The 26,052-nt window shown below is 44.7% G+C and overlaps 1 protein-coding gene across 1 annotated transcript; it reads left to right on the plus strand.

Moving 5' to 3' along the window:
- Window positions 1-5: 5 nt before the first annotated feature.
- On the plus strand, window positions 6-25,626 carry LOC119656886 (hemocyte protein-glutamine gamma-glutamyltransferase-like). The gene is made up of 15 exons (XM_038063559.1): window positions 6-253; window positions 7,483-7,625; window positions 7,685-7,811; window positions 7,869-8,052; window positions 8,139-8,271; window positions 8,335-8,419; window positions 8,484-8,690; window positions 14,610-14,705; window positions 14,774-14,897; window positions 14,957-15,115; window positions 15,174-15,294; window positions 19,575-19,738; window positions 19,818-19,923; window positions 25,123-25,314; window positions 25,386-25,626. Exons 1-15 carry the CDS (start codon window positions 55-57, stop codon window positions 25,470-25,472), a joined length of 2,127 nt encoding a protein of 708 aa, XP_037919487.1. The 5' UTR covers window positions 6-54; the 3' UTR covers window positions 25,473-25,626.
- The last annotated feature ends 426 nt before the right edge of the window (window positions 25,627-26,052 follow it).

Raw genomic sequence — 26,052 nt, forward strand, 5'->3', positions numbered from 1 at the left:
CTGGATTTTTCTCGCTGGTTTCAATCGGCACGGGCCAAGTTAAAAGTGAACACGATGGCGTTGAAGATTAAATCGGTCGATTTCCATGTTACGGAGAATGCTCGGAACCATTTTACCGATCGTTTTGAAATGGTTCATATGGAACCGGCAATTCCAGTTATACGTCGTGGTCAGAAGTTTTCGTTTACAATTGCATTTGAGGATCGTGATTACAATAAAGATGTGGATGAGATTAAGTTTATATTTAGCACAGGTGGGTCATCAGAATGTATCCTTTTTCTGGACTTTTTCTCAAATTACTTTGCAGTGCATGTTCGATATATATTTTATGAATCGTTGAGCGTTGAGTGATAGCTAAACAATCAGAATATTGATGAGAAAAATGGAGTAAACGCGTTGATGCGAATTTATAGATAGGGCGAATTATCTTTCTCAATCATATCGGTTTCTTGGTGTGACTATTGAATCTTGGATTATAGAACCTCCCAAAAAGGATTGATGAAGTTCCTGAGCTATTAAAATGGAAGCAAGGACATTTGGATAGATGAACGAGCTGTAGCTCGAAACCAGTTATGGACTAAATGCGTTTATGTGTCGTTTGCATAGTCATTTCAAAAGGTAGAAAGAGTTCTTGTTCTTCAAACCATCCTGGTGTACCAGGAGAAACTTACGAAATATAACAGAATATAAGCGTTCGATTAAATTAAAAAAATAAGTTTGGACGTGTGCTCTGTCCGTCAACTTAATCACGGGAAACTTCAATTGCTCTTATTCCTTTATCCTTGATAAGCTAAACTGTAGCCGGGGCTCTGAATTTCATGTTTGCTATTTCTTCCCTTAAAATGATTCCGGCATGAAGTCTTTATTCATTTTCTAACTTCCCATAACATAGCAGCTGGGGTTGGCTGCAGATAGGTATCAATGGTCGTTTCGAGCAGCCCAATTAGCGTGGTGCTCAAAGAATTATTTATCTAGTATCCGCAGCCTGGCTCGAGTTGAACAATCGCCAAGGAAGTGCCTGAGGATTTCCCTGCAGATTAGGCAATGTGGATTGTAGGGTATGCTGAGCTTGGGATCATAGTTCCCTATAGATCGGTGTCTCGTGCAGACCGTCGTAATCCTCTAAGCATTTTCACGTTCCTGCGATCGGGTCTTGTTTTAGACGGGCTGCTTCTTGAATTGGCGCAGTCAGGCTTGACGAGACGAGGGTGGAAAGGGGGAATTCCACCCGGGCCGGGACTTTTAACGGGGGCCCGCTACACACATTTCTATGAAAAAATGGATAATATGGGGTTCGGTATAATTTTTACCTCAGACTCAATTTTCATCCCGGGCCAGATTTTTTCGCATAATTTTCACTCCGGGCCTGTATTTTCTCTTTACGGTCCTAGACGTAGGAGGTGAACCTTCGCCAGAGAGTAGATTCCGCTCCTGATGGCCGCCAGCGGTACCCCAACTGTGCGCCCCGAGGAACTGCGAAAAGCAGAGCTCGGCCTGGCCGGCACGCTTCCCTCTACGTTCCTATGACCTTGAGCGTTCCGTCCAGAGTACTCAGCGCGTCCCTGTACTGTCATATCTGCCAGGAGGATGTCACCACTGAGTACAAAGTGCTAATGGCCACCTGGCTGTCGGTCCGAACGGCTATTTCATGCTTAGGGTTTGGATCATGCCCCGACCATCGACAGGCTTCCAGTATCATCAGCACTTTCGCCTGGAATACACTGAGGAAGATTTAGCAACATTGTGAGTACCTGAGTAAATCTCCGAATCAATTCCACTGACCATTTTTGATACGTCGGTGAAGAATATGATGTCATAACCTCTGTCTTGGTTTGAAAGCCCCCTGCAAAATTTCTTGTGAAGCTCAGCTTGCGTGTGACATAGTCCGTTGAGAATGCCTGGAGTTCCCGAGGCGCTACGTTTAGGATGTTATTATGACTGTTGTGTTTGGTTGTCCAGTATACGGTTTAACGTAGTCTGACAGTACTACACGCTACATCGTATTGAATGTGAAGGTTCAAGGCAGGAAGTGGCCTAGTATAATGGCGATATCTACCGAGTAAGACTGCAACGTCTTAGTAGTACTTGCACACGCAGTTCTTTGAATCCTCTTTAGCATCGTTATATTATACTTCCTGTTTACCGTAAGAACCGCGGCTGCGTACACCCAGATAACGATCCTCGGCCGAAGGCCTCATTTCCTTACAAACGTCCTCTTGCAGGCTCTGTTCTGCTCTGTTCTATGTTCAGTTTTCAATTTTCGTTAGGGTCCAGAGTCACACAGGTATATCTTACATTGTAGGAAAGAGGTGATATTTGTTTATTTAGGCATAGGAGGTGGCATTCAGGTACCCTTGTGTTGGCGATAAAAAGCATCAACTCCGTTTTGGTTGCATTTATGCCGAGTCCGCATCTTGCAGTCCACACCTTTGCCAACGCGCCTTCCTTGATTCCACTCATAATAAAAGAGGACATTGCTAACACCAATAACACCAAGTCGGCATACGCCACCACCATCATCCCGTTTCTGCCGAATATCGGTAGAATTTCATTAATAGAAAATTTCGTCCAGGAGTCTTCCAAATTTTTAAGACAGGATGACTTCTATGTTCCTTCCAGAATGTAACAGAGACTCGGAGCGAATCTTTTGCTTTCAATGTTCTGAAAATAGTCCAGTAAAGACCGCTTCCTGGCAGTTTTTTTTTGCTGAGTGGCACCTGTTCAGGCAGCCTTTGTACTTGTAGCAAATGTTTAAGACTTCTCTGGTCAGCTTTATGAGTTTAGATATACCCACCACAAGGGCAATACCGTCTTGTTATGTTTTGCTGGGTATGACTTTGGAGGTTAAGATTTCAAATGTCTTTTCTAAAGCCTCGACTTTTGACTCCAGTTACTAATTCACGAGCCATGCGGTTTGTTCTTGACAACAACTGAAGTTCCTCCTGTCGATCCTCCTGGGTCTCCAAAGGGATGAAAACATCCATAGCAAGACTCAATCTGAAAGGAACCTAGTTGTGATCTAAGAAGGATCTCTGGTCAGACACTTCCAGTTTTTCATATATTAAGGGCTTCCTATAAACCGTCACAGGCGTCTGGGCTGGGGCAATCGAAGGCTATTCTACTGCTTTTGTTACATACGGATAGGTTTGTGTTAATAGTAAATTCTTTCCTTGGTTTTCGAGTTGCCCAAAGCGTTGGCGCTCCACCCTATCATCAGGTTGGACTTCTTTTCTGTGGTGAACGTCAGATGTTGCAGTTGGCCTGGTGGAGCTGAACGGTCGTGAGCCATGCAAGCCGAAAAGATTTACGCGTTTTTTGCTCCCGCCGTCCAGTTTAATCATGATTAGGTCGCTGAAAAGCAAGTCCGAATGTAGAAAAACGTACAGGTTCTTTCTGGCGTGAATATATGCTTTAGATCTCCCGGTCAATGTCCCTTTTGCTGTGAAATAAATTGTAATATCTCCTTTGGGGCCCTTTCATGGCTCACACCTGTATTAGTGCGACGTTTATGGCTTGAAGATTGGTTCTTCGTCTGCACCCGGGGTTCTCCCCTTTGACCACCTAATACTGAGGGTTTAAAGATATAAGGATTGAACAAACTTGTCCTCATACATGGGATTCTCCGGTAACCATCTACTAGCCAGCCACCAGTTTCTTGAGAATCTTGTCGTATGGGATGACCTTGGGCTTTATGCCCTCCCTGGCGATGCTGATTTTAGTGACGCACCAATCGAGAAAATCCCTGAAGAATTGGTCCTCGCATACTGTTGTGAACAAAACAAAATTATATTAAAAACACAACATAAAGTACAAAATAGAAATGCATTTCGAGCCAATGTATTTTATTCTGCTCAAAATTGGAGGATAGCTTTTTAGCTTCTCCCTGTAAAGTAATATCCAAGAGGATTTGGGTAGGGCAGTGCAATAGCGCTATTTGAGGAACAGGGAAGCGAGGTATAGCTTTTTAGTTACTCGCCCTGTTCCATTCCTCTTCGCCTATATCACTCTTCGCTGCTATGGGTTTCGAGCCACTAAAAGATGTTAAGCTGCTTTCTTCTGCTAGCACGGGTCAGAATTTTCTACTCCTGGATTATGAGGTTCACTGTGATAGATCGGAATCTAACTGCAACGACGTGCGGAACATATTACACTATTACGTAAAACTACGAACCTTCCGGGAGGAACTAAAGCAGAGAGTACATCCCCTATATTCCCTTTGCCGGTCAGCAGATGCTTGATGGATATCTCCGATAGCCTGGCCTCACCACTTTTCTACACATGCGATGTCAGTTTTTCGCTGACTAAATAATTATTCGCTAGCGGTGTCTGTATGTCACCCCAGGGCACGTAGCTAAAGGGTTTCGCAGTGCGTGCCTTATCGGCCGGCCGTTGTCGTTTCATTATTCGAAGAGGTAGCTTGACGTACGACCCCTTGACCGCTCTGCTTGTTTTGTTGATGAACATCATCCTGAGATCGATAGCACTTGAATGCGGTAGGGTTTCCATGCTGAATCCCCAGGCGTTAAATGTTGTATTCCTCAATTGCATGGGATTTGTTGAGGTTCTTTTCATCCCAAATGTCGAGAGTACTGGCCGTCTTATTCTTCGCAATCTGTGCAGCCGATATTCGGACGTCGATGGCCTTGGAGTAGGTGTACTCCGGCTACATCCAGTTCGACGACAATGGAAACCGATAGTCCGTCTGCCGCCTCGCTCTCGAATGTCCATACTGTTGGTTCTAGCACAGTGGTGCTATGGCAGGCGCTGCCCTACTGCGCTTACTCTATCATCGTCCTGTTTTTGGGAAAAATTTCCATTCGGGCTAGCTTGGCCACAGAGGTAAGGAGTTTACCTGAAATTGGAGATGCCCAGGGTATTCAGAATTGGCATACTGGAACCGAGGGTCCCTATTGCTACGCAATTCTTTGCGCATACAGCTCCACTTTTGCTTATGATCCTATCGGCATCTTCTCCAGTACAGTAAGGATGGCCTACTAGTAATACAACAAGCATTTCAATGATAAAATGTAAAAAAGCGTGGCATTTAGAGTTGCGGAAGGTTTTAAGATAAACTAAGCTTGGGTGGTCATAAGTGGGTGGTTTCTAAGTGGATATAAAACTTAGTCGCCCAAAATTGCACAATTAAACTAACTTCTCATTTTATTAGATTCTATTCTAGGCCCGGAGAAAATTACTACCTCTTATCTCTTTTTTTTGTGTACCAGAATCCTAGGAAGGCGCCAAGACTAGAGCAGGGATGTGTGGAAGTTTCGTCCATTAAAAAACATAATTTTTCTGATACTGCCGTCATAGAACCAACATTTAAATATGGGGGTCGCCAGCGAGCTTTATCTGGTCACTTATGAGAAGGGGTGTGACGTCCCCGAGGTGCCCGAGTAAGTAGCTCCGATCCCCTAGCTGGCAGCGTACCTGCGTCCTAGGTAGTAGCCTCGAGGAAGCTTCTCGGTGAAGAGCGAACCGTGAATGACCGGTACACGTCGGGACACACTGGGAGTCTGCGGAGCTCTCGACAGCTCTCTGTCCACGTCGATGGGGTGATGTGAGCGTAGCTCTACCAAGGTGGTAGTTGTGACGTGTATCAGGCGCCAGCTCCTTCGGGACCCTGCTCGGGCAGTGTGCATTGAACCGGTGTTAGTAGACCGCGTTGCCCCGAGCGAGCGTTGATTCGTCCGTGAATTTCGGGATCAGCTAAACGTAGGTCACGGCTCAGGGAACTGGGGTAGGGTCTGTGTCCCGAGGGTACGCCCGTTCCTGACTGTTGCGGCCCGGTCCTTTGCACACGATGCTCTGGTTAGTTCTCCATGGAGAATACACATAAATTAATAAAAAAAATCGACGAAACAACAGGGAACGAGGAAGAGCTGAGTGCGTTTGGGCGCAGCACAAAAATGCGTCGTTCATCGCAGCAATCAGAGAAAGAGGCAGCGAGGCTGACATACCCGATGTGACATCGGGGCGCCCAAATAAAGAGGAAGTCTTATCAAGTGGCGTGACTCACCGTGCAGAGATGGCAACTCCAATGCTTTGTGGTGCCCTTGTTCCGAAAGAAAGCTCAGTCAGAATCGCTAGACCTCGTATGTGGTTGGCAACGTTCCTCCAGAGGAACATCAGCAAAGGTGTCAAAAACGGGCTGATGGAACTGGAGGAACTGTTGGACCGCATCTGCTCGCATAGGCGAACGTGAAAAGCAGCGGAAGACGATTGGAGAGCAGAAACAGGCGCACTCGTCGCTGAGAACGCTGCTTGCGTCAAACGGACCATAGATAGCCCACTGCATAGTGAACTGGGCAAGAAGGCGGAAAGAGGACGGCGTGCCTGAAGGAGACTTTATCGAAGTTCTGGAAACAACTTCGATAAATTCTAAAGCCCAAAAGAAGGCGAAGAAGGAAAAAAGGAATCAACTGGTTACGCCGCTAGAGACACTACTGTCCAAAGACGAGGGATTCGCCAATCAAAAGCCAGGAGCAAAAAAGACAAGGAAACGAAGAACGACTAGACCGTCGGCTCTGCTCATTTACCTGACGGAAGGCAAGACATTTGCGGAAGTCCATAGGGAAATCTGCTACAGGATGAAACCTAAAGACAACGGAGCAGAGGTGTCTTCCATACGAAAACGAGGAGTGGCGGAGTTCCCGTCGAACTGGGCCCAAAGACGACTAGAAAGAGTACGTTCTGCGAAGCGGTCGAGAGGTTATTGGGGGAGAAGGCTCTTGTTTCCAGCCTCGAGTCCATGTGCTTTCTAGAAATCCGTGATCTTGACTGCCTCACAGAAAAGGTCGAAGTTGAGGAGGCGATAGAACGTGAATGTCCAGAGGTAACCAATATCCGGATAGGTATCACCTCTGTAAATGCTCGAGGCTAAAAGCTCCCCATGGTGGAAATCCCCGAGCAATATGCGAGGAAACCGCATTTTACAAATTAACATGCACCGGAGTGCAACCGCTCACCAGTTACTAGCACAGTTTGCTATGGAAGTAAATGCTGATCTAGTGCTAATGAAGGAAGTATTCCTGACATCACTTTTGCGTCGGAACCTCTGGCATCATCGGTGGACGGGTTGTGAGTTCTAGAAGACTTCTCGGCAAGTGATCACTAGTACATCGCGTTCGGAATGGTTGCTGCTACTTGTCGTCGAGCACAACGTACGACGGGTACTGGGTTTTCCAAATCTGGCATAGTATATACATTTCTTTCTCTCAATCAATCTTCAATCTTTCCTCTGTCAAAATGTTGGTAGGTGAGAAAGATTGGTAGTGAATAAGAAAACGAATGTAGATTTAGTCGCACCTGGTACCATATTTATGTTTAGTATTACATTGGGGGTGATTGTGGTGTATATATATATGTATATAATTTCCGGCCTTTTAGGCGAACTAAACAGGACGTCAAATGCTTAAAAACCTTGAAACAGATAAATAGATAAGGCAATTCACCAACATATTAAATCTTTTTCTTTTTTAGGAATTAAACCATTGGCAACGAAGAACACCCTTGGTGCCTTCGTGTTCGACAAAAATTCGAGACCGAAAATCCTTACAAATAAAGAATGGGATGGAAGAATTATGTCTTATGGACAAACTGGGCAGAAGACTCTCAACGTTGAGGTAAGCCTTGGACTTTGTTAACCATCGTTTGAGACGTAACCTTGATCTTTTTCAAATAGGCTATTGCACCAGCTGACGCACCATTTGGGTCGTATTCTTTAAAAATTGAGTGTACTAATGGGGGTTCCAAAAATACTTACGACCATGACATTGATACTTGGATTTTGTTTAACCCCTGGGTTAAAGGTGAGTGCTCACGGTTGTTTTATTTTGTGACGCTCTTAAGCCTTTTTAACTTTCCAGAGGATCTGGTCTACATGGCTGATACCGCTCTACTCGATGAATATATTTTGGCTGATGTTGGGAAGATTTGGTTAGGACCGCATACAACTACCCGCGGGAGAGAATGGGTTTACGGGCAGTTCGCTAGTCACGTATTGCCAGGATCCTCCTTTATTTTGGATAGGTCAAAGCTAGCTAATTCAAGGTAAGTATTAGCGTTTGGTGGCTATCTAACAGGTTGAATCTTAGGTGGATTATAAATATATCAATTAAATTCCAATCAATTAACAGTCGTGGTGATCCTATCAAAATGGTTCGAGCTATTTCGAGAATTGTTAATTCAAACGATGACAATGGAGTTCTTGTTGGCCGTTGGGATGGGGAATATGAAGATGGTACCGCTCCGTCGACTTGGACAGGATCTGTAAGTTTGCTTTGCGGGAATTTGTACCTACCTCTATTTCTTCATATAATTTCACTTTTACAGGCTGAGATCTTGGAAGAATATTTAACAAAGGGTGAAAGTGTAAAGTATGGACAGTGTTGGGTCTTTTCAGGAGTCGTTGCAACAGGTTTGAGTTGATAATTAGATTTAGAAATGTCATATGATTTATCTGGAATTTCCTTTATTTTCAGTTTGCCGGGCGATTGGAATTCCTTGCCGTCCTGTCTCCAATTTGGTTTCAGCTCATGACAGCAATGCATCTTTAACCGTCGATAAGTACTTTGATAAAGACAATAATGAGATTGAATATGATCCTAACAACGAAATGGGGGAGGATTCGATCTGGAACTATCATGTTTGGAATGATGTTTATATGGCCCGGCCTGATTTGCCGAAAGGTAGGAAGCTGCACAAATTATCATTAGTTTCATTTGCTTTATTCAATTGAAAAACTGCGGTTTTTTCCAATACACAAAGTTGACTGATGGTCGTCCAGAGCAGAGGCAACTCATCAGACGCTGCCTCACCTCTGCCGTCGCCCTGTCGTATGCTCGGACCTAAGCATTTTTTGTTGAGAATGCAGGAAGTCCTGAGTCCGCATCCACTTGATCACCGACCTGACCACTTGGGAAGCAACTTACTTCGTCTCTTGTGGTCCACGGCAGGTGGCTCCCAAGTGGTCCAGTCCGCCTTCAAGTGGATGCGGACTCAGGATTCCCTGCATCCTAAACCTAATACACTTCTTTTTAATGCTTTCTCATCGGTTTACGGTTGCATTAATTTGCGCTTTGTTGAGGGGAGGGCACCTTTTCATCCAGTGAAAATAATGACGTTTTGTTTGGTAGCGTTACTTTCACACCCATTTGTGAGCCCTATGTAGTTCTAAATGTGGGTCAGCGCATTAATCATACCTATGTGCCATCGCTGAAATGGGTTTTAACTGTCAGGTTTGCTGAAATGGGTTCAATTTTCTTCAGGACTTCCCGAGAAGCTTCTACTGTTTATCCACTGTTCTGTGATGATGATCATTTTATGACTTTGCTCTCGAATAATGTGCGAAGTGGTAAAAGTTGTCGATGTCTACTAATCTTCCAGTGTTATTATTGCGGTTACCAAGGTGATGGTTTTTTGCTACCTATTTGAGCCCATCTTGTAGTGAGATCATAATTTCTTTTAAGGACGTTCCTCCTTAACTGCATGAAGTTGCTTATAGAAAGCTTTCATTGCGTACCGTAGTCTTCTTTGGTGGAACTCCTCAGATTCGCCAGAAAACATCCAATTTTGAGTAGCGTGCTTTGCGGATACTTGGTGTGTCAGTCCAATTAGGGAATCGTTCCATCTGGAGGAAGCAAACAAGAGAACAAGTACAGAATCCAAAAAAAATCGATTATATCCTTATACATGTTGTAGGTAAATCAAAACCGAATCATGCCTCTGTCGTCCTTCATTAAGGAAGCGCATTCTCGCCACTTCTCTTTAGTTTTGCCATAAAGGCGGTCATACGATGCATCCAACGTACAGTGCTAGATACATTATTCTATGCAGATGATGTTTGCTTAGTGGATCAGAACAAAATTAATCTTGCGCAACTTGTCCACAAGAAGAATGATCGTCGCATGCAGCACGTTCTCACATGAATTTGACTCTAAAAGACCAAGTCACTATCACTCTCATAACCAACTAGTTGCCCACAACTGGTCGATTTAAGTATCTTAGATCAATGGCGCTCTGTCGCCCTCTACGGTTTTGTGTGCTGGTCGACTACGAAAGACACTGAACGCTGCTTCGTGGTAATGGATATAAAAATGTAATGTTGCGGTGATGGTATGAAACGTTATGATTACATTCGAAATGAGGATGCCTGCGTTCTCCAGAGGCAGAGAGTGAGCAGATTCTTCGCTGAAAAAACCTTCCTGAAGTATCTTCGTCTGAAATCTGAGGAGTCCGGGTAGCTCCATAAGGAGAGCAGAATCCTCTCCTTTTCCTTCTCACATTGGTTGCCTATAGCCGAGACTACCACACCAATTTTTCCATGTGGTAGTTTAAAGAGCAGTGTCCCGTTGGAAGCCTTAATAGGGTTTTCATGTTCCACTCCCTAAGAGACTCCGAAAATGCCGCCCTTGGGGTTCCGGGCTCTTTCACAAAGATTTCCTTTTTGCCAATGAACCCATTTTGATGAAATCCTCCAGACTTTACCCATCACAGTCCTACAGCACCAGATTAGTCTGCAGATTTGGGCGTTAGTTTGGAGTCGAATGTACGCTCTTGACTGTTTGTACCAGCTGATAAGGTGAGTAGCGTGGAGCTTCCCCATCTAACGTTCCTAGTGAACATAGCTCGTCCAGTCTTCCTAGAGATCATCGTGAGTCCATTACGGAGGCATCAATGCAGAGAGCTCGCCAGCATGTGAACGATCCAACTGATTAATAGAGGATTGATTGATTAATTGAAGGCACTCTCGAACGATCCTCGTATTCTTTTTCGGACGTTGTCTTCTCAATTTTTACCGTGGGATGCTGTCTCCGTGGATTTGCCTTTATGTGTCCTTTATGAGCCGGTTAGAGCACAAGGCAGAACTTCGCGGTTCAAATCTCCTTTCAGTAGAAAGGAAGCCGGAACCTTTTTGCGCTTGTGTAGGTGTGTCCCCTCGGTTTGGGAATAAATATCTTCTTCACGTCGCGCCATCTGATTGAAATATAAGCGTATGCTAGGCATGCACGATTTATATTCCAGATTTGTAGATCCAGAGCGTTTATTCCATCTATTACTGGAGCTGTAATAATGCCATCCAGACCCGCAGACTTATATCTATAGAACGAGTTAAATGTCCATTATACTCATTCCAGTGATACTACTTACCATGCAGAGTCCAGCCTTTCGGTCGAGGTCCGTATGCACATTTCGGGCCTGAGATGAAATTTTGCATGTTGTCTAGGAAGTGCACTGGAAGCAAATGGTTTGCGGGTTCTTCATCGCTCTCTGTGTACCTCCCGCTTTGAAAATGTAGATAACCCGGTTACTGGCTACGTTCTTTGAGAAGAGAGTTAGTCTTTTTGTAAAAGCGCCTCCATGATGATCGGTTAGCTGACCTTATGCTTTTTTTACAGCTTCCAGAAACTCTTTGTACCGATTCCAGCCTGTGCCCGATTCAGGTTATACAGTTTGGTTGAGGAGCATCCTTGTTCTCCTTTGTTTTGCCCAATCCGAGTTTCACTCTTTTTTGGGGTCTTGAGTAGACTGTTCTTTTCAAAAGCTTCTCTAATGCTATTTGTGACCATCTGGGTTGTTTTTTCAATACCAGCAATGGATTTGATGTGCCTCCTAGGGATCGTAGCTTGGACGCTCAGCCTGTGATCCGAGAAGTTGATATCGCGAAGTGGGAAAGTGGGTTAATTACCCAAATTGAGGGTCTGCAGATCGGTTCCTACCAGTTACTCTAATAGTTTCGATCCTCTTACGTCGATGTTGGAGCTTCGCCAAGATGTATGGTGGACATTAAAATCCTATTGTACTATTACGACTAAACCTTTACTTATGGGATATTGGATAGCTCTGATGAATTTTCCACTGGGAACTCCAGCATAGGGGAAATAAGTTCTCTTCGTAACTCGCGGTTGACTTCTTATTGTCGCTTTGGCTGCGTTGTGGTGCTGCCATCATATAAGCCAGGATAACTTGGAGACCTTTTGAAACCACCATGGAGAAGCGAGATTACCACTTCCATTGGAATACACCTGGTCAGTATGTCGGAAGTTTAAACCTCTGGCTTCTGACCCCTAGTTTTTGTATGGGGTATATAGATGTCTTGCGGCTGTTGATACGACTGATAAGTGCAATAGGCGCCTTACAATGCTGAGGAATATGGCGCCTCATCTACCCTTCAGATAAAGATTCCGTGGGCTGCATTTTGTTTTCAATGGTTTTACGAGTCGACACTTGAAACGTGATGGTCCCAAGCAGAGTAGAACCGGCAACCTGTTTATTCCCGAACTTTCTTAGTATCCGATTCAGGAAAGCCGATAGTATGGAAAATCCCCGGCTATCGGCTCCCTCCTGCTCTGCGGCTTAGCAGCATCCAGGTGGAGTGTCTGAGGTTATTCCGGACAGCAAGTTGTTCCAGAACCTCAGCACTATTACGTTCCTCTTCTGGAAGCCAGACTTTTTCTGGCAACTTTTCGAACGATGGCAGTTCAATGGCCCTCTTCTTCGCGTTGCTTTTCACACATCTTTCAGGGAGGAGCAGTACTGACTGAGCCACTCGTTTAGCCGTAATTTTTTTAGTATACACCTGCCGATTCAAAGTGAAATTTAATACCTTGCAAGGATGCACTGCTCGGTATCGTAATCGGATAGATTGATGTTATTATGCAAGACCCATCCATCAACTTTGGTAGCCTTGGTTGCGAATGAAGACTTAGTCGTTGTTGGCGAATTCCCTTTGTTGCTCTTCGGGCTGAGGAGTAGGGATCGTTAGAAGACCGTTGCCCTTTCGGTTAGCTTAGTTCTCCTTAGCTGCATATGGTTTCGACGCTATTCTTCCACCAATCTTGGCACAATCCGGGGTCGTGGTTTGGACAGAGGCGGTTTCCCCGAAGGCATTGTTGCGCCAGATACTAGCCTGGCCTGGATACTGTTTTTTGCCCGAAGACAAACGCTTATCCTGGCGTTAGACTTTGGCCTCAGCAGGTGGCGCCGACTGGAGCCCGTGGTCAGGAGTGCTGATAGAAGTGGTTTCGGAATCTCCATCGATGAACTCAGGGTTGCTGCTTCTCTCTGGGTTGGATGATCACGATCGAAATTTAATTTCGGTTTAGGTTTTGTGTTTTAAAAGTAAATACTAGGGAAAGTAAGTTGATTTCTGCAGAGCCCCTTTTTGCCGAAATAAGGCTGTTTGAAACTGGGCTACACCGTATATCCAGAGTTCGTCGCTCATGTATCTTAACTCCTACGACCATTTAGCCCTCGGTAAGGTAGCCATACCTTGAGGTTTTGATTACTGCTTAGCTTCAGGGGTCACCCCGGGCTCCCCAGAGGATCTTTCTTACTTCCTCACTAGGACTAGGTAGGTCATGGCAATAACGACGGTGGATTGCTACGTTGGACGGTGATTTGTGTGGGAGTGGAATAAATTAAGAAACTCCTTCGCTACGAATAGTATGGAGCGAACGAGGTGATGATCAAATTTGAATAGATAGTGCACAACTTCCACAAGTTAATCAGACCATTGTGAGAGATCCTCAATGCGTTGCTGCCGGCTTCCAAGAAAGGATTAAGGATTGCCGTATGTAAGTAATGCAAAGCGGTCTAGAAGGAAGTTATTCTTCTTCTTCAGCCTTTCTTCCTTTCAGAAGTTGGATCAGGTCGTTTTGATCAGTTGCGCCACTTTGCTCTGTCAAAGACCTGATTTGCATGCAGTCGCGAGGCTTTCCAACCATTCCATCCAGCGTATCAAGCCACCATTGTTTTAGCCCGTTTTTCGGTCGTTTCGCATTTTGATGTTCTGACCAATTTTGGCCAGTGAGGTCTCACTGGCTCGAATTACATGTCCATACCATCGAAGATGCCTCTCTCGAAATTTTTCGATGATTGGTGCAATCCCATATCGATCACGGATATTCTTATGTCGGATGTGGTCATAACGTGTTACGCTGCTGGTTCAAAGTAACATCTTCGTTTCCATTACAGCGAGGTGCAGTTCATTGTTTTTTACAGTCGGTCAGCTCTCAGAACCTTAGATGTGACAGGGTGGACGCCATTGCGGCAATTGTCGGAACTGAGACGATCGTTGATGCGACGACCGCAATGAACGCTAGTTGTAGAAACCCAATTCATTTAAGCAGTATGGCACTTGAATTGGTTGAAGCAAACATGATTTTATTTTGGACTGATAGATGTTGGAAAAGTTTTGTTAACGATTTCCTCTATCTGCCTGATTTCAGTAATATCTGTGATAAATAATACCTACCTCTGTTCAAGGACTGCGACCGGGCCGAGAAAGGATACATTTCATTGGAACTGGAGCATTGTCGGGGAGCCTGCTTTGCTTGTACGCTCCTGAAGTTGGCTCTGTTTTTGGTTATGGAACCAGGCCTGACGAGAGGGAGGGGGTGGGTGGGAAGGGCTGATCCTCTTTGAGCTCGGAATTCCTCGAGTGGGAGGGGGACACTTCTATGTAAAAAAGGAATAATAGGAGGCCCTCATAATTTCCATCTAAGACCCGTGTAATTTTCATCCCGGGCCTCAGTTTTCCTCTGCATAGAACCTAACGTTTGACATAAGACTGAAATGAGTTTAAACTATTATGATTGAAATTCTAGGATATGGCGGCTGGCAAGCTGTTGATGCAACACCCCAGGAAACTTCTGATGGATTTTATCAGTGTGGACCCGCTTCACTTGAAGCTATTCGGAGAGGTAATCATTACTTCCCCTTAGAAATTTTTTCTTATGCTACCCATATTTTTTTTGTATAAAATGAACAGGTGAAGTTGGTTTTAACTACGACGTTGGATTCATGCTGTCCTCAGTAAATGCGGACTTCGTGAAATGGAAGGAAGATGCTCGCTGCCCAATGGGATATAAAAGAATTCTTTGTAATACATACCAGTAAGCATTCCTGCACTTTGGAAATATATATTATTAATGGATGATTGCTTTCTATTCAGTATCGGAAAAATGATTTTGACTAAGCGACCCTGGATCTTTGATCCCAACGGCGACAAGGATCGTGAAGATATCACTAGCATTTACAAGTACAAGGAAGGTACTAAGGAGGAACGTTTGTCTGTCTATAATGCTGTTCGAAATACTAGAAGTGCTAAGAAGTGAGATGACCGAAAAAATGAAATTGAAAAGGCACATTCGTATTACGATTTCTTTTAGGTTCTTTGAAATGCCTGAAGAGATTAAGGAGGATGTGAAATTCCAACTTACTGACTTGGAAAAGGTCAACGTTGGCGATCCATTCACTGCGTCAATTCATGTGCATAATACTTCTTCTGAGGTAAGATATACGATATTTTTCATGCTTTCTGCTTCTGTTTTGAGACCAAGCCGCGTTAGAAGTATAGCATAAGAAAAGGCTAAGCCGCACCCGGGAGAACAATATGCCAATTGTTAGGCTTCATGTGTTATGGTTTAGGTATATTTATGGTATAAAATTCCACAAGTATTTATTGAAAACAGTAACTACAACACAAATAAACAGAAATCAAAGTTAATCATTAATGGCTGCTCTTCGCCCAGAGTGCTTGATGGAAGGTTGTCTTGTTCTTCTTCGATACAGTGAAGTTCATTTTATATGGCGTTGCTGCGGGAGCCCTGGACGGTGGCGTCACAACTATTTATCCTCTGGAGGTTGAAGATATCTGACTTCTGGGGCTATCTTTGGGTCGGCTATTTGTGTATACACCATTCCATCGCTGAGCAGGAAGTTTGGCTGAAGTTGGTCAATAGTGATAGTTTTTGGTACTTCTCACTTCGATGACATAGTGCCTGGAATCAATGCGTACGGCAATTTAATGCAGACCTTTATGTGGCACAGTTACCAGGGATTTGATCGAGGACGATGCTTTGAAGAAGTGTGTATAAGTCTCGCTATTTTTGTAGCTTCTGCCTGAAAGAAAACTCTCCCCGCACTTTGATGTATGTGGCAAGAAGAAATTCTGACGGTGATGCCTTCAGATCTTCCTTGTACATGACGCTGAGGCCAAGTAGGGCGATGATGGTATGGTATGGTCCCGTATGTATTTTCGACCCTCCTTTTAACTGCTTGAGATTCGAGAGAAGAGTACAGTCACAAATTGCGTGTCTTGGTCCGTGGTGATTGTCAAAGTTGGGACGAAGATCGAGATCCTCCCAGAATGGAAAACTGAAACTACTGTCTCATCTGCCTGGTTCTTGTGCGGAACCACTTGAGATTATTTGGAAAACCTATCAATAACGTTGAGGCAATATCTGTATTCTTGAACTAGAAGCATGGTGACGAAGTTAAAATGTACATCATTAAACCTACTTTCTGGCACTTGAATATGGTTGGATTCGGCTCTTAGTGGCGATAGAACTTGGCAAGCTGAAAAGATAAGCATTGGCGTTACTCTTTTTTTATGGGTGGACTTGGAAATCTTAAAAAGAAACTGCTACGCCAGGGTGCATCAGTGTGTGGGATTCTTACTCAATACCACCTTACCTCCTCTTCTCCGCCTATATCTCCGCACAACTAAGTCATATGTCCATGGCGCTTCTTGGCCTCGTTCCAGTTCCTGCACCTTTTTTGTAATCACAGTTACTGTTGCGTTTATCGCCCTTCAGTTTGCATCGAACCTCAACATCTCCTCCACGAAATTATAGGGTCCGATAACTGCGTTGAGGGCATTGTTTAACCCCTCTCTTTCATTCGTGAATCTCGGACAGTGTAACATAACAGCTCCGGGTCCTTGGGTGCAGCGGAGCATTCGGGACAGTCCAGGGATCCATCTAAACCGAAGCGATGCAAGTGCTTAATGTATCCACCGTGTCCGGTAAGTAACTATGTAGGTGGTAATTTAATTCTTCGTGTTTTCGCTCGACCCATTTTCTAATACACGGGATTAGTGTATAAGTCCAGCGGTTTTTTCGGAATTATCCGGCCGGATTCACCCTCCTTCTCCGGAAGAGACCGTGTGCCTCATTCGCTAGAAGATCCAAGGGAATCATCCCTGCGATGACACATACTGCCTCATCAGATAGCGTCCTATATGCACTGCACACCCTCAGCACGATTGGCCAGTATGGCGAACTTACTCCTCCCTGGTTCATTGTGTATCCAGTGCGCATGCTCTGACAGCTGCGCGACTAGTTTTTGGCCCCCCAATATTAGACATCATCCTTGCTAGAGAAGAGCTAGCCTTCGCTGCTCTTTCGCGTGCGTCGTCCAGGTGTCCCTTGAAGCTTAACTTGGTATCGATCATTACCTCATGATTGGTTTTGAAACGACCTCCTGATTACCGATTCGGATTTTGACAGTATTGTTTTTACTGCGATTGGGAATAAGGGCCGCCTCCGTCTTATCTTGCGCCAGGTTCAGTTTCACCATTTAGAGCCATCCTTTGGTGGCATGAATGGTTTCACTTGCAACCAGTTCCACATTCTAGCATGCGAAAGCCGCGAACTCCGTCATCATTCTTCCCTGGCCAGACTAATTTTCCTTCTAAGACATGTGATGTTGGTGAGCAATTTTCGGTTGTATTTACTGTGGTATTCTTTTGCCTCCAAAAATCTGTCCGAGTGAACCTCTGAGTGCTGAGTGTCTGAGTAGAAAAGGCTCGTTGATGTAGCATTAATTAGAGCTTCCTTCGGCGTCTCAAAAGTTTTTGGTGAGTTAGGAGTCCCACATGACTTGAGTTTCGTCTTACCCTTTGGACCCTTAGACGAAGTTGTTGAGTAGGGTTTGTGCTTCTGCTGCTTGGGGAATGAGATGGGAGTAATACATGAAAGCTCCCAAAAATTACTTGAGTTCCTAGACTGTGGCTGCTATGGGGTATCTGGTCTTCTTTCACGGCGAACCTACATTTATCCGAGTTGGGGCTTAGTTCGTTTTCGAACAGGAATTTTTCAATGGTTTAGCTTGCATTGCGAAGTGCCAGTGGCATGTCAAGAAACTAAAAAAGTCTGGCACGGTCTTGGCATTGAGGCCTCGAAAGTCACTTAAAGAGTACAACTTTCCCGAACTTGCTTTAGCCATATGAGCTTGCTGCTGAATGGACTGATGTAACTTTCATTTAACATCCAGTAAAAATCGGTTTTGGTTGCTTTCAGTTTTTGCTCGACTAGTTGGCGTGGCTTTGAGAAAACTGGTGACCCTGAGCTGGCAATATGATGCTTGATGTTGGCTTCAGGGCTTTTTTTGGCTCTCAGCCTTTATGAGTAGATGGATGTACTTTTCAACGAGCACCTACGCTTGCCTGTTATCATGGTTGCCCTATTTATTTGATCGTATGTTGGTGCATTTTTGGGTTATCTACATTCCGGACAGGCAGTGTTCTTGTCAATCATCTGCGTGCGTGGCAAACCTAGAAGTGAATCAAAGTGTGGTAAAATGATGGATGTCTCAACGTTTGCCAGAGCAGATGACCGTATAGATTCGCGACGCAGGTTCAAGATGATGTGTCCTACTCGTCGCTAATAGGTGCGGACTTGCGACCTGTTCGCTGTTGATAGGTAGTTTTCTTCGTATTCCCGGTTTTTGGGTATGCAGAAGAGGGGTAGAATTGGGACGATTGAGCCATTGTCTATGAAGAAGTAAAATTCTGAGTTGCAGTCCATGTTGTGTTTAATATGGTTGAGCTGATATTGTACGATATTTCCGCAATGGTTGGACCGCTGTCTGTTGCATTTTCAGAAGACGTTGAAATTATTTTGCTACTGTGGGCCTCGTGCATTGAAAGATATGTTGCAGCCTTTGGTGGCCGCCCCATAACGGGTGTGACAGTAGCATACATCGCCAGTGTGCCGTCAGTTTCTCGATAAGGAAAAGGTAGATCCTTACTTTGCTATTTGCTGCTGTCTCTCCTTGCATGCTGACCAGCATTTAGGCCAGAGCTTGATCAACAGACGTACACAAGGATGTCTCTGGAAAGGGAGATTAGTGCTTCAAGATTTTCGAAAAATCATCCTGTGGGTTGCGCTCCATTTACTTCAATATGGGTTGAACATTTTAATGTGAGGTACCAAGAGCCTCTTTAGCAAGTCTAATTTATGTACATTGAAGTAAAAATGATAGTAGTGGTAGTCCTACCACCTAGAACTCATTGTGACGTGAGGGATTTTGGAAAAAGCGGTTAACAACCCTCAAGCCGTCACAATACGAACACAAACATCAATGACGACCGGGATTCGAACCAGAAGCAATGAGGCTGAAAGGCTGACCCTCAATCATCTCAACCATCGCACTGCCGAGTTTTAATTCTGTGCTTATTGTCGGCAATTTTTGCCCTTATTCTTGGTGGTATATGCCGATGCCTACATATAATTTTCTGGACTAGTTCCTTTTCAAGGACACCTTTTATTTGAAGCAAAGTGAAAATTAATATCTCTTAGATGCTGAGAATGACAGAGAAGGAAGCTTGCGAAGAAATGCAACCAAGAACATGTCAACTTTGGTATTATTCCTTCCTATTTTATAAGATCCCTCATAAGGGTATTGAATAAGGGCTTTAAATCAAAAGCAATTACAATACGATCTAAAATGATAGCAATCTTAATTGTTCCATCTCCCACATTCTAATTTATTTACCTCCATTTCAGATACGGAACATTGAAATCGTCTTATCAGCCGGAAGTGTTTACTATACTGGGAACAAAGCAAAGGTAGTGAAGAGGATCTCGGGTGAGATTAAATTGATGCCGGGTGCACGTCAGGATGTTCAGATGACAGTGAAACCTGATGAGTATCTACCAGGATTGGTGGAGTAAGTAGATTCATTCAAAGTTAATAGGAGTACTTTCAGTAGACCAGAGTAATGTTAAATTGAATTCAATCTTCTATAGGTACAACAACATGAAAATCTACGCAATATGCAGTGTCATCGAAACTATGCAGACTTGGGCTGGTGAAGATGATTTCCAGATTATTAAGCCACCTATCAATGTCCAGGTAATACTTTTATTTTTGCTTACGAATTAAAATTAGTCATAATTTTATTTCTGACATCTGACTATCATGATCAGAAGCCAGGACCAAAGTTATAACGCCGAAGACTAGCATAAAAGAAGAGAAAAAAAGTACAAGAAAGTTGAGTTGTTCGAGCCAGTAGAATTGGGTCATTTCGACAGCCAAACAGATGAGGTTAGGAGACGGCCTGGTAAACGGTGGAAGTTGGCCAGGAGGGTTCTTTGAATGGATTCCACTTTATTGAATTGTACTATTTGGTCCAGAGTAGAATATGCCGTGCTTCGCAAAAAAAATCCTGGCAAAAATGTCTGCGTTGTGGATAACTCCAACTCTGAACCCTGCCGAGGGCTTCGAGAGTTTCGGGATTGTTACTTCTTGGGGATCAGCAGTTGCTTTCGTTTCTAGTTCTGAAAAGCGACGTTCCAAGAACAAGAGATGAGGGTCGAAATCCAATCACAGGGTCGTGTTGACGCTCATATTTGTAAATTCAACTCGATAGGCCTCGTGCGGTTGAATTATGTAGAGGAACCGCATGAGGTTGGGTCTTAGCCTTTTCCGTAGGGTTTCTATCGGCTCCAATACCTGTGGCGTCGTACCCGGATAGGTTCTTATAGATCAAGATATGATAAACAATCATGGAACTGGTTTTTAAGAGCTTCCCACAGTTCGAAATAATTACACCACATTCCACGAACCACGGGATGAAGGGATGGGTGTAGACTAGCATTCGAAGTAGGAAGTTGTTCCACCGTTGGTGTACGATAGGGGAACTTTCTTGAAAGTAGAAGACAACTGTTCATTTTCAGAGAGCGCTTCTAAAGTAATACTGCTTGAGTCCTAGGAGTGAAATCCTTTGTGCAATATCCCAATTGATAGTGCGTCGGAATTGAGGTAAAGTAAATTCGATACCCGGGTAAGGCAAACTTCCATAAATCTGTCGTGTCTGTGGCCGAGGTTCGGAACGGTTTGTTGGCATGAAGACGGTTCTAGACTTCTCTTTGAGTTTTTTTCCGGTTGACTTTTCTTTTCCTTTCAAGAGCTAACACATTTCTGTCTGTCTATAATTAGTAAAGCAATGGGCGTCTGCTATCACAAAAAAATGAGATTGAAGATCAACGAAGCCTCTGGATGACAAACGGAGACGAGCAAGAGGCAAAATTAAAAAAAATAGGCATTCAACCTAGTTGAACTTAGATATACAAAGAGAAAATATGGAGTCGATCCTGCAACCTCACATAAAATGCTTATTAAATCTGAGTTGCTTCATCGAGTATTAAGGCTTGCGATACCAGTTCAGTGAACTGTAGGCACGGCTTTTACAAAATAATGTAATCTGTCAAAGGTAAGTAGCCCTGAGAGTTGAAAGGGTCTGCTATCGTTATAAACAACGAAAACGACTAAGAAGTTATCAACGAAAGCCAAAATGACCAAAGAGTTTCGAGGCCTTTTTCCTAAGTTTTCAACTCCCCTCCTAACTTTCATCAGGGATCCACAAAAGGAATATTTCAAATGTTGTAGCTAGTGAAATGTCAAGTTAGGGTGGGAATCTCATTAGCGAGGATGTAATTTCTTGTGGTTACCATCATTTCGATCTCGGTTTAAGCGGGTTGGTTTTGTGGCCCAGTCATTAGAATTTCTATTGTGGTTTTAGTTGATATTTGAGTCTCGAGGCTCAATAAAATCCATATACCCATTGTACTATCCCAAGAGATTGTCCATTCAACGGCTTCTCGCCCAAGGCATTCGCAGGCTACCAACGTATCTTCGTTTGAGGTCTGAGGAGGCTGGGGAGCAGCATAAGAAGTAATTTTTTTTTGGGAGTAGGGTAGGTGAATACGTTTACGCATAGAGTGTTGGACTCCCGCAACAGCACGCTGTCGAACTACCAACTAAACACCTCTGTGTTATCAGAGAACTAGCCTGGAACCGTTTGACACATTACTTCGGGCTAACCCTCCCGCTCTCTCGGCTTTGGGAGCCTTCAAATTAGGGAATCCTTTACACGAACGGGAGGGGACGGGAGGAAGGGAGTTGTTAGTTCAGCGAACCCCTTACCATCTGATGCCTTCGGCAGTCGAGTTCAATTTTCTTCACAACATAATGCGCAACACGATTCCAGCTGCCAGCGCTCTTCAGCAATTCTCTGACAATGTTGTCTGGATAGAGCTCCCCTGTGTCTGCATAAAGCTGCTGACGAAAGCCGTTCCACGCAAGCGAAAATGTATGTTCAGCGTCGTCCGCCATTCTACTGCAGAACACACAATCAGGAGATCGCGACTTCCCAATCCTGTGCAGGCAAGAGTGAAAACTTCCATGCTCGTTTAGAAGTTGGGTAAGGGAGTAATCAATCTCATCGTGCGTTCGGTTCAACCACGGGTCTAAATTGTCGATGAGCCGCGCAGTCCATCTGCCCCTTGGCTCTTACTACCAAGAAAGTTGCCACTCGGTAAGGGTGCGTTGACGTTCTTCACGGGCAACCACTCCTTTTAAGTTCTCGCCCTTGCGGCGGTAGATAGCTTTACGCTCCTTAACAAGGTGGGCAACGGCGATCACTCTCGCGATCACCATCACGGTCGGTTCGGAGACGGTGTGATAAGCAGACGCTACTCGCAAAGCTGCACTTGAGCAAGGTGCTTACGATGCAACTCCTTGTCAAGGGTACCAGCTCATACCTCTTCTAGTAGATATAGGGCCCCCAACATTTGGTATTAGCCGACTCAAGGCTCATCTTCGAGTCGAGCATTAAACCAAGGTATTTAACCGCTGGTTTGGACTCTATAGTCAACTCGCCGATCGATATGGGACGCAGGGTCGGGATTCTCCTTTCAGTCAAGATGACTACTTCGGTTTTTTCCAGCGCAAGGCTGAAACCGTGAGCAGCCATCCATCCGCTTACCCGTCGCATCAATATGTCTGTTCAACAGTGTGTCCGGCAACAAGTGCCGCAACGTCGTCTCCGTAACTGATCAGGCGCGACTCTTCGGGCATATTGAGTTTCAGTAGACTATCGTAGGAAGCGTTCCAGAGCTCTGGCCCTAGGATACATCCCTGTGCTACTCCCGACGTGATTTCCATCCTTCTCTTTTATAGCAGGGAGTGGTCTTTCAGATAATCCCTCAATATCCGCAAGAGATAACTTGGCACGTGGAATGAGTTATCTAATGTGCCTAGCATATCTGACGGCAGCTCTGGCTCTTCTTTACCCTTGTTGATCAGCGCGACTCTGGCCACTCTCCAGCGACAAGGAAAAATGTCCTCCCTCAAGCAAGCGTTGAACGCCTCAAGCAGCAATTCTGAGCGTTAGTGGAATACCAGTTTGTAAACTTTTCCCAGGATGCCATCAGGGCCTGGCGCCTTCTTGGTTTTCATAGTGAAAACCGCTTTTTCGAGTTTCTCCCATTGTGAAAAGGGGGCAATCCTCGACGGTTTTTGCGCTGTTGACATCAACCCGTATGGGATATCTGGGGAACAATGCCCGTACAATACTTAGTATACTGTGCCTTCATGGCGGATGCCTCCTCGTTGGTGTGCAAACGTTGTGCCAAACGGCGGAGCTTATGACACTTCCTCAGTAGGTCGGTAATTTCTGGCGTCCACCAGTACATAGAAGACTTGTCGCGCCTGGGATCCCTCCGGGGCATGGAAGCCTCACACGCCGTTGTTACCAGGTTCATAACTTAATTTCCGATGGTGCCAGCTGCGAGACTACCACCCCCCGGAACGCCCTCCAGCGTGGCTCAGCCTGCTCCAAAGAGCTTCGACAAACTTCCCGATGTTCACCCTCGCGACGTTCCATAGGCAGGGGAAGCATTGCGTAGGTGCTCGCCGGCAAGTAGATTCAACCACTTCGAACGCGATGTACTGGTAATCACTTGCCGAGAAGTCTTCTAGGATTCGCCACCCGTCCACCAATTATGCGAGAGATTGCGACGCCAAAGTGATTTCTGGAATGCTTTCTTCACAGCCTGGGCACCGAAACGTTGGCGTGGATCCGGTGTTTAAAACTACGAGCCCCCATTTCTAGAATCCATTTCCCTCTGGAGTCTGACTGAGGCAGCCGCATTCAAGGGCCCTGGCATTAAAATCATCTCTTAGCAGATTTCGCTCCTCCGTGCTCGAAACAGCGTTCTCCAGAGCATGAAGCCGGCGCCGAAAGTCCAGCATCGTCTCGTTCGGTGTCAGGTAAATGCTAAAAAAGTTATCCCTAAACCCGTTCCCTCGGCCTTCGGCAAGAACACGAAATCGAATGTCGGCTCGCACCCAGATGGCAGCGGTGCTCGATAAGTCGAGATGCCATGAGGCCGGGTCCTTGTTTCGGTATTGCTCGCTATTCAGCACTAGATCAGCATTTACTTCCACAGCGAAGTGTGTTAGCAACTGGTGAGCGGTTGCACTCCTGAGCATGTTAATTTGCAAATTGCGGATCCCTGCACAGAACGCAACTCTGGTTTTCATTGCAGGTCTTCGCTTGTTGACCTACTTGGTCGCATCTCCGGCATGCTGTCCTCATGTCCGGTCCCTTGCAAGCTGCTGGCATGTGTCCATAGTCCAGACACCTTTAACACTTGGTAAGGATTATCCTCATTCGTACCCTGCATACTTCCCATCCAATTTTGATTCTCTCGAGACTTCCACCACGGCGAGTTTTTGGCCTTTACAGAGGTGATACATATCCGGGCATTGGTTACCTCTGGACATTCACGCTTTATCACCTCCTCCACTGCGACCTTTTCTGTGAGGCAGTCAAGATTCCGAATTGCTAGAGAGCACATAGGCTCTAGGCCGGAAACAAGAACCTAACAGGTATGAGTACGGAATTGAAAATTGATGGCAAAAATAGGTAGACAGGGACATTCCGAAGACGAACTGCGGTGACATTGATGAGTTGTTTCTATTATTTACATTGAGTTTAGAAGGACACTAGATGTGTTTTCTTTGCGCAAATTGCAGGATAATGAGGGTAGAAGCGGCAAATCTAGTCCATGAAGTATTTTATGACAACAGACGTTTGAAGCAAAAGTAGAAAAGGGGTCCAAATTTCCTTTCTTGTAATTAGCTATAAATTACTAATAAATGATATGCGGCCCCAAGTTGCTAGTTGTGTGTATCGTTGGAAGATACAGTTTTGAATCAAACAGATAGAATCCTTTATATATCCATTCAATCCCATTCCAATTTCAGATTGAAGCCGAAGTGGCTGTCGGTGATGTCCAGAAAATAACATTGAGCTTCAAGAATCCACTCCAACAAATGCTTACCGGGGGCCATTTTAATCTGTCGGTACCACGAGTTTTAGCCAGGACGATACCGATTTATGTTGGAAACATTGCGCCAAGAGGTTCAGTTGTTGGTCACTTTGATCTGCAGATTCGTGTAAGTAACAAGCCAGGAGAACTAGTTGTCCATTGATCTATTAAATGTTCTTTCGTCTTGTTATTGAACAGAAACCTGGCAACTTCACAATAGTTGTTACGTTTGCATCAAAGCAATTGTCGGACATGTCCGGGAGCGCCAAATTTGAGGCATTTTAACGAGGTGGAAACGGAGGAGGAGAGGAATTGATTCAGTCTTTTCACTGTGCTATCAATACTATTCTGTTGCTATCGATACTACATATTATGTCTTGTGTGACTTCATTTCGCTTAGAGGATACAGATCGGAAATAAATTGAAAGCTTCTCAAAGATACTGCGTTTCTTTTTAGGGACAGATTTCAGTTTCACCAGGTTTTCCATGTGATTCTCGGTAAGTATGCTGTGTTTTTTCTTCGATTCCCAGGTGGTCGAACTTTAACTATCAAATAAATTGTTTATTAATATCTGCTACAATGGAGCAGTTCCTTATTTGAAATTTCGTCGCCCCGGATGCGAATTGCAGTTCGTCATGGATGTTTATATTCGTCTTTGTGCTGCACCGCTGCTGTAGGTTTATCCGTTCGACAGCATTAAGTTTGAAGAAAGCAAAACCGCCTCATTGAAAATCAAATAAGAACAAAATGCGAAACAGGGCTATAAGGATATTCTGTACTGTACGAAGGAATGAACAGGAGATACAGATTGACTAAAGAGACATCTTCACACCGTCCGTTTTTGAATAGGGTGCTCCGTACTAG

This window comes from Hermetia illucens, chromosome 1 (assembly GCF_905115235.1).
Source record: "Hermetia illucens chromosome 1, iHerIll2.2.curated.20191125, whole genome shotgun sequence".
NCBI classification, from domain to species: domain Eukaryota; kingdom Metazoa; phylum Arthropoda; class Insecta; order Diptera; family Stratiomyidae; genus Hermetia; species Hermetia illucens.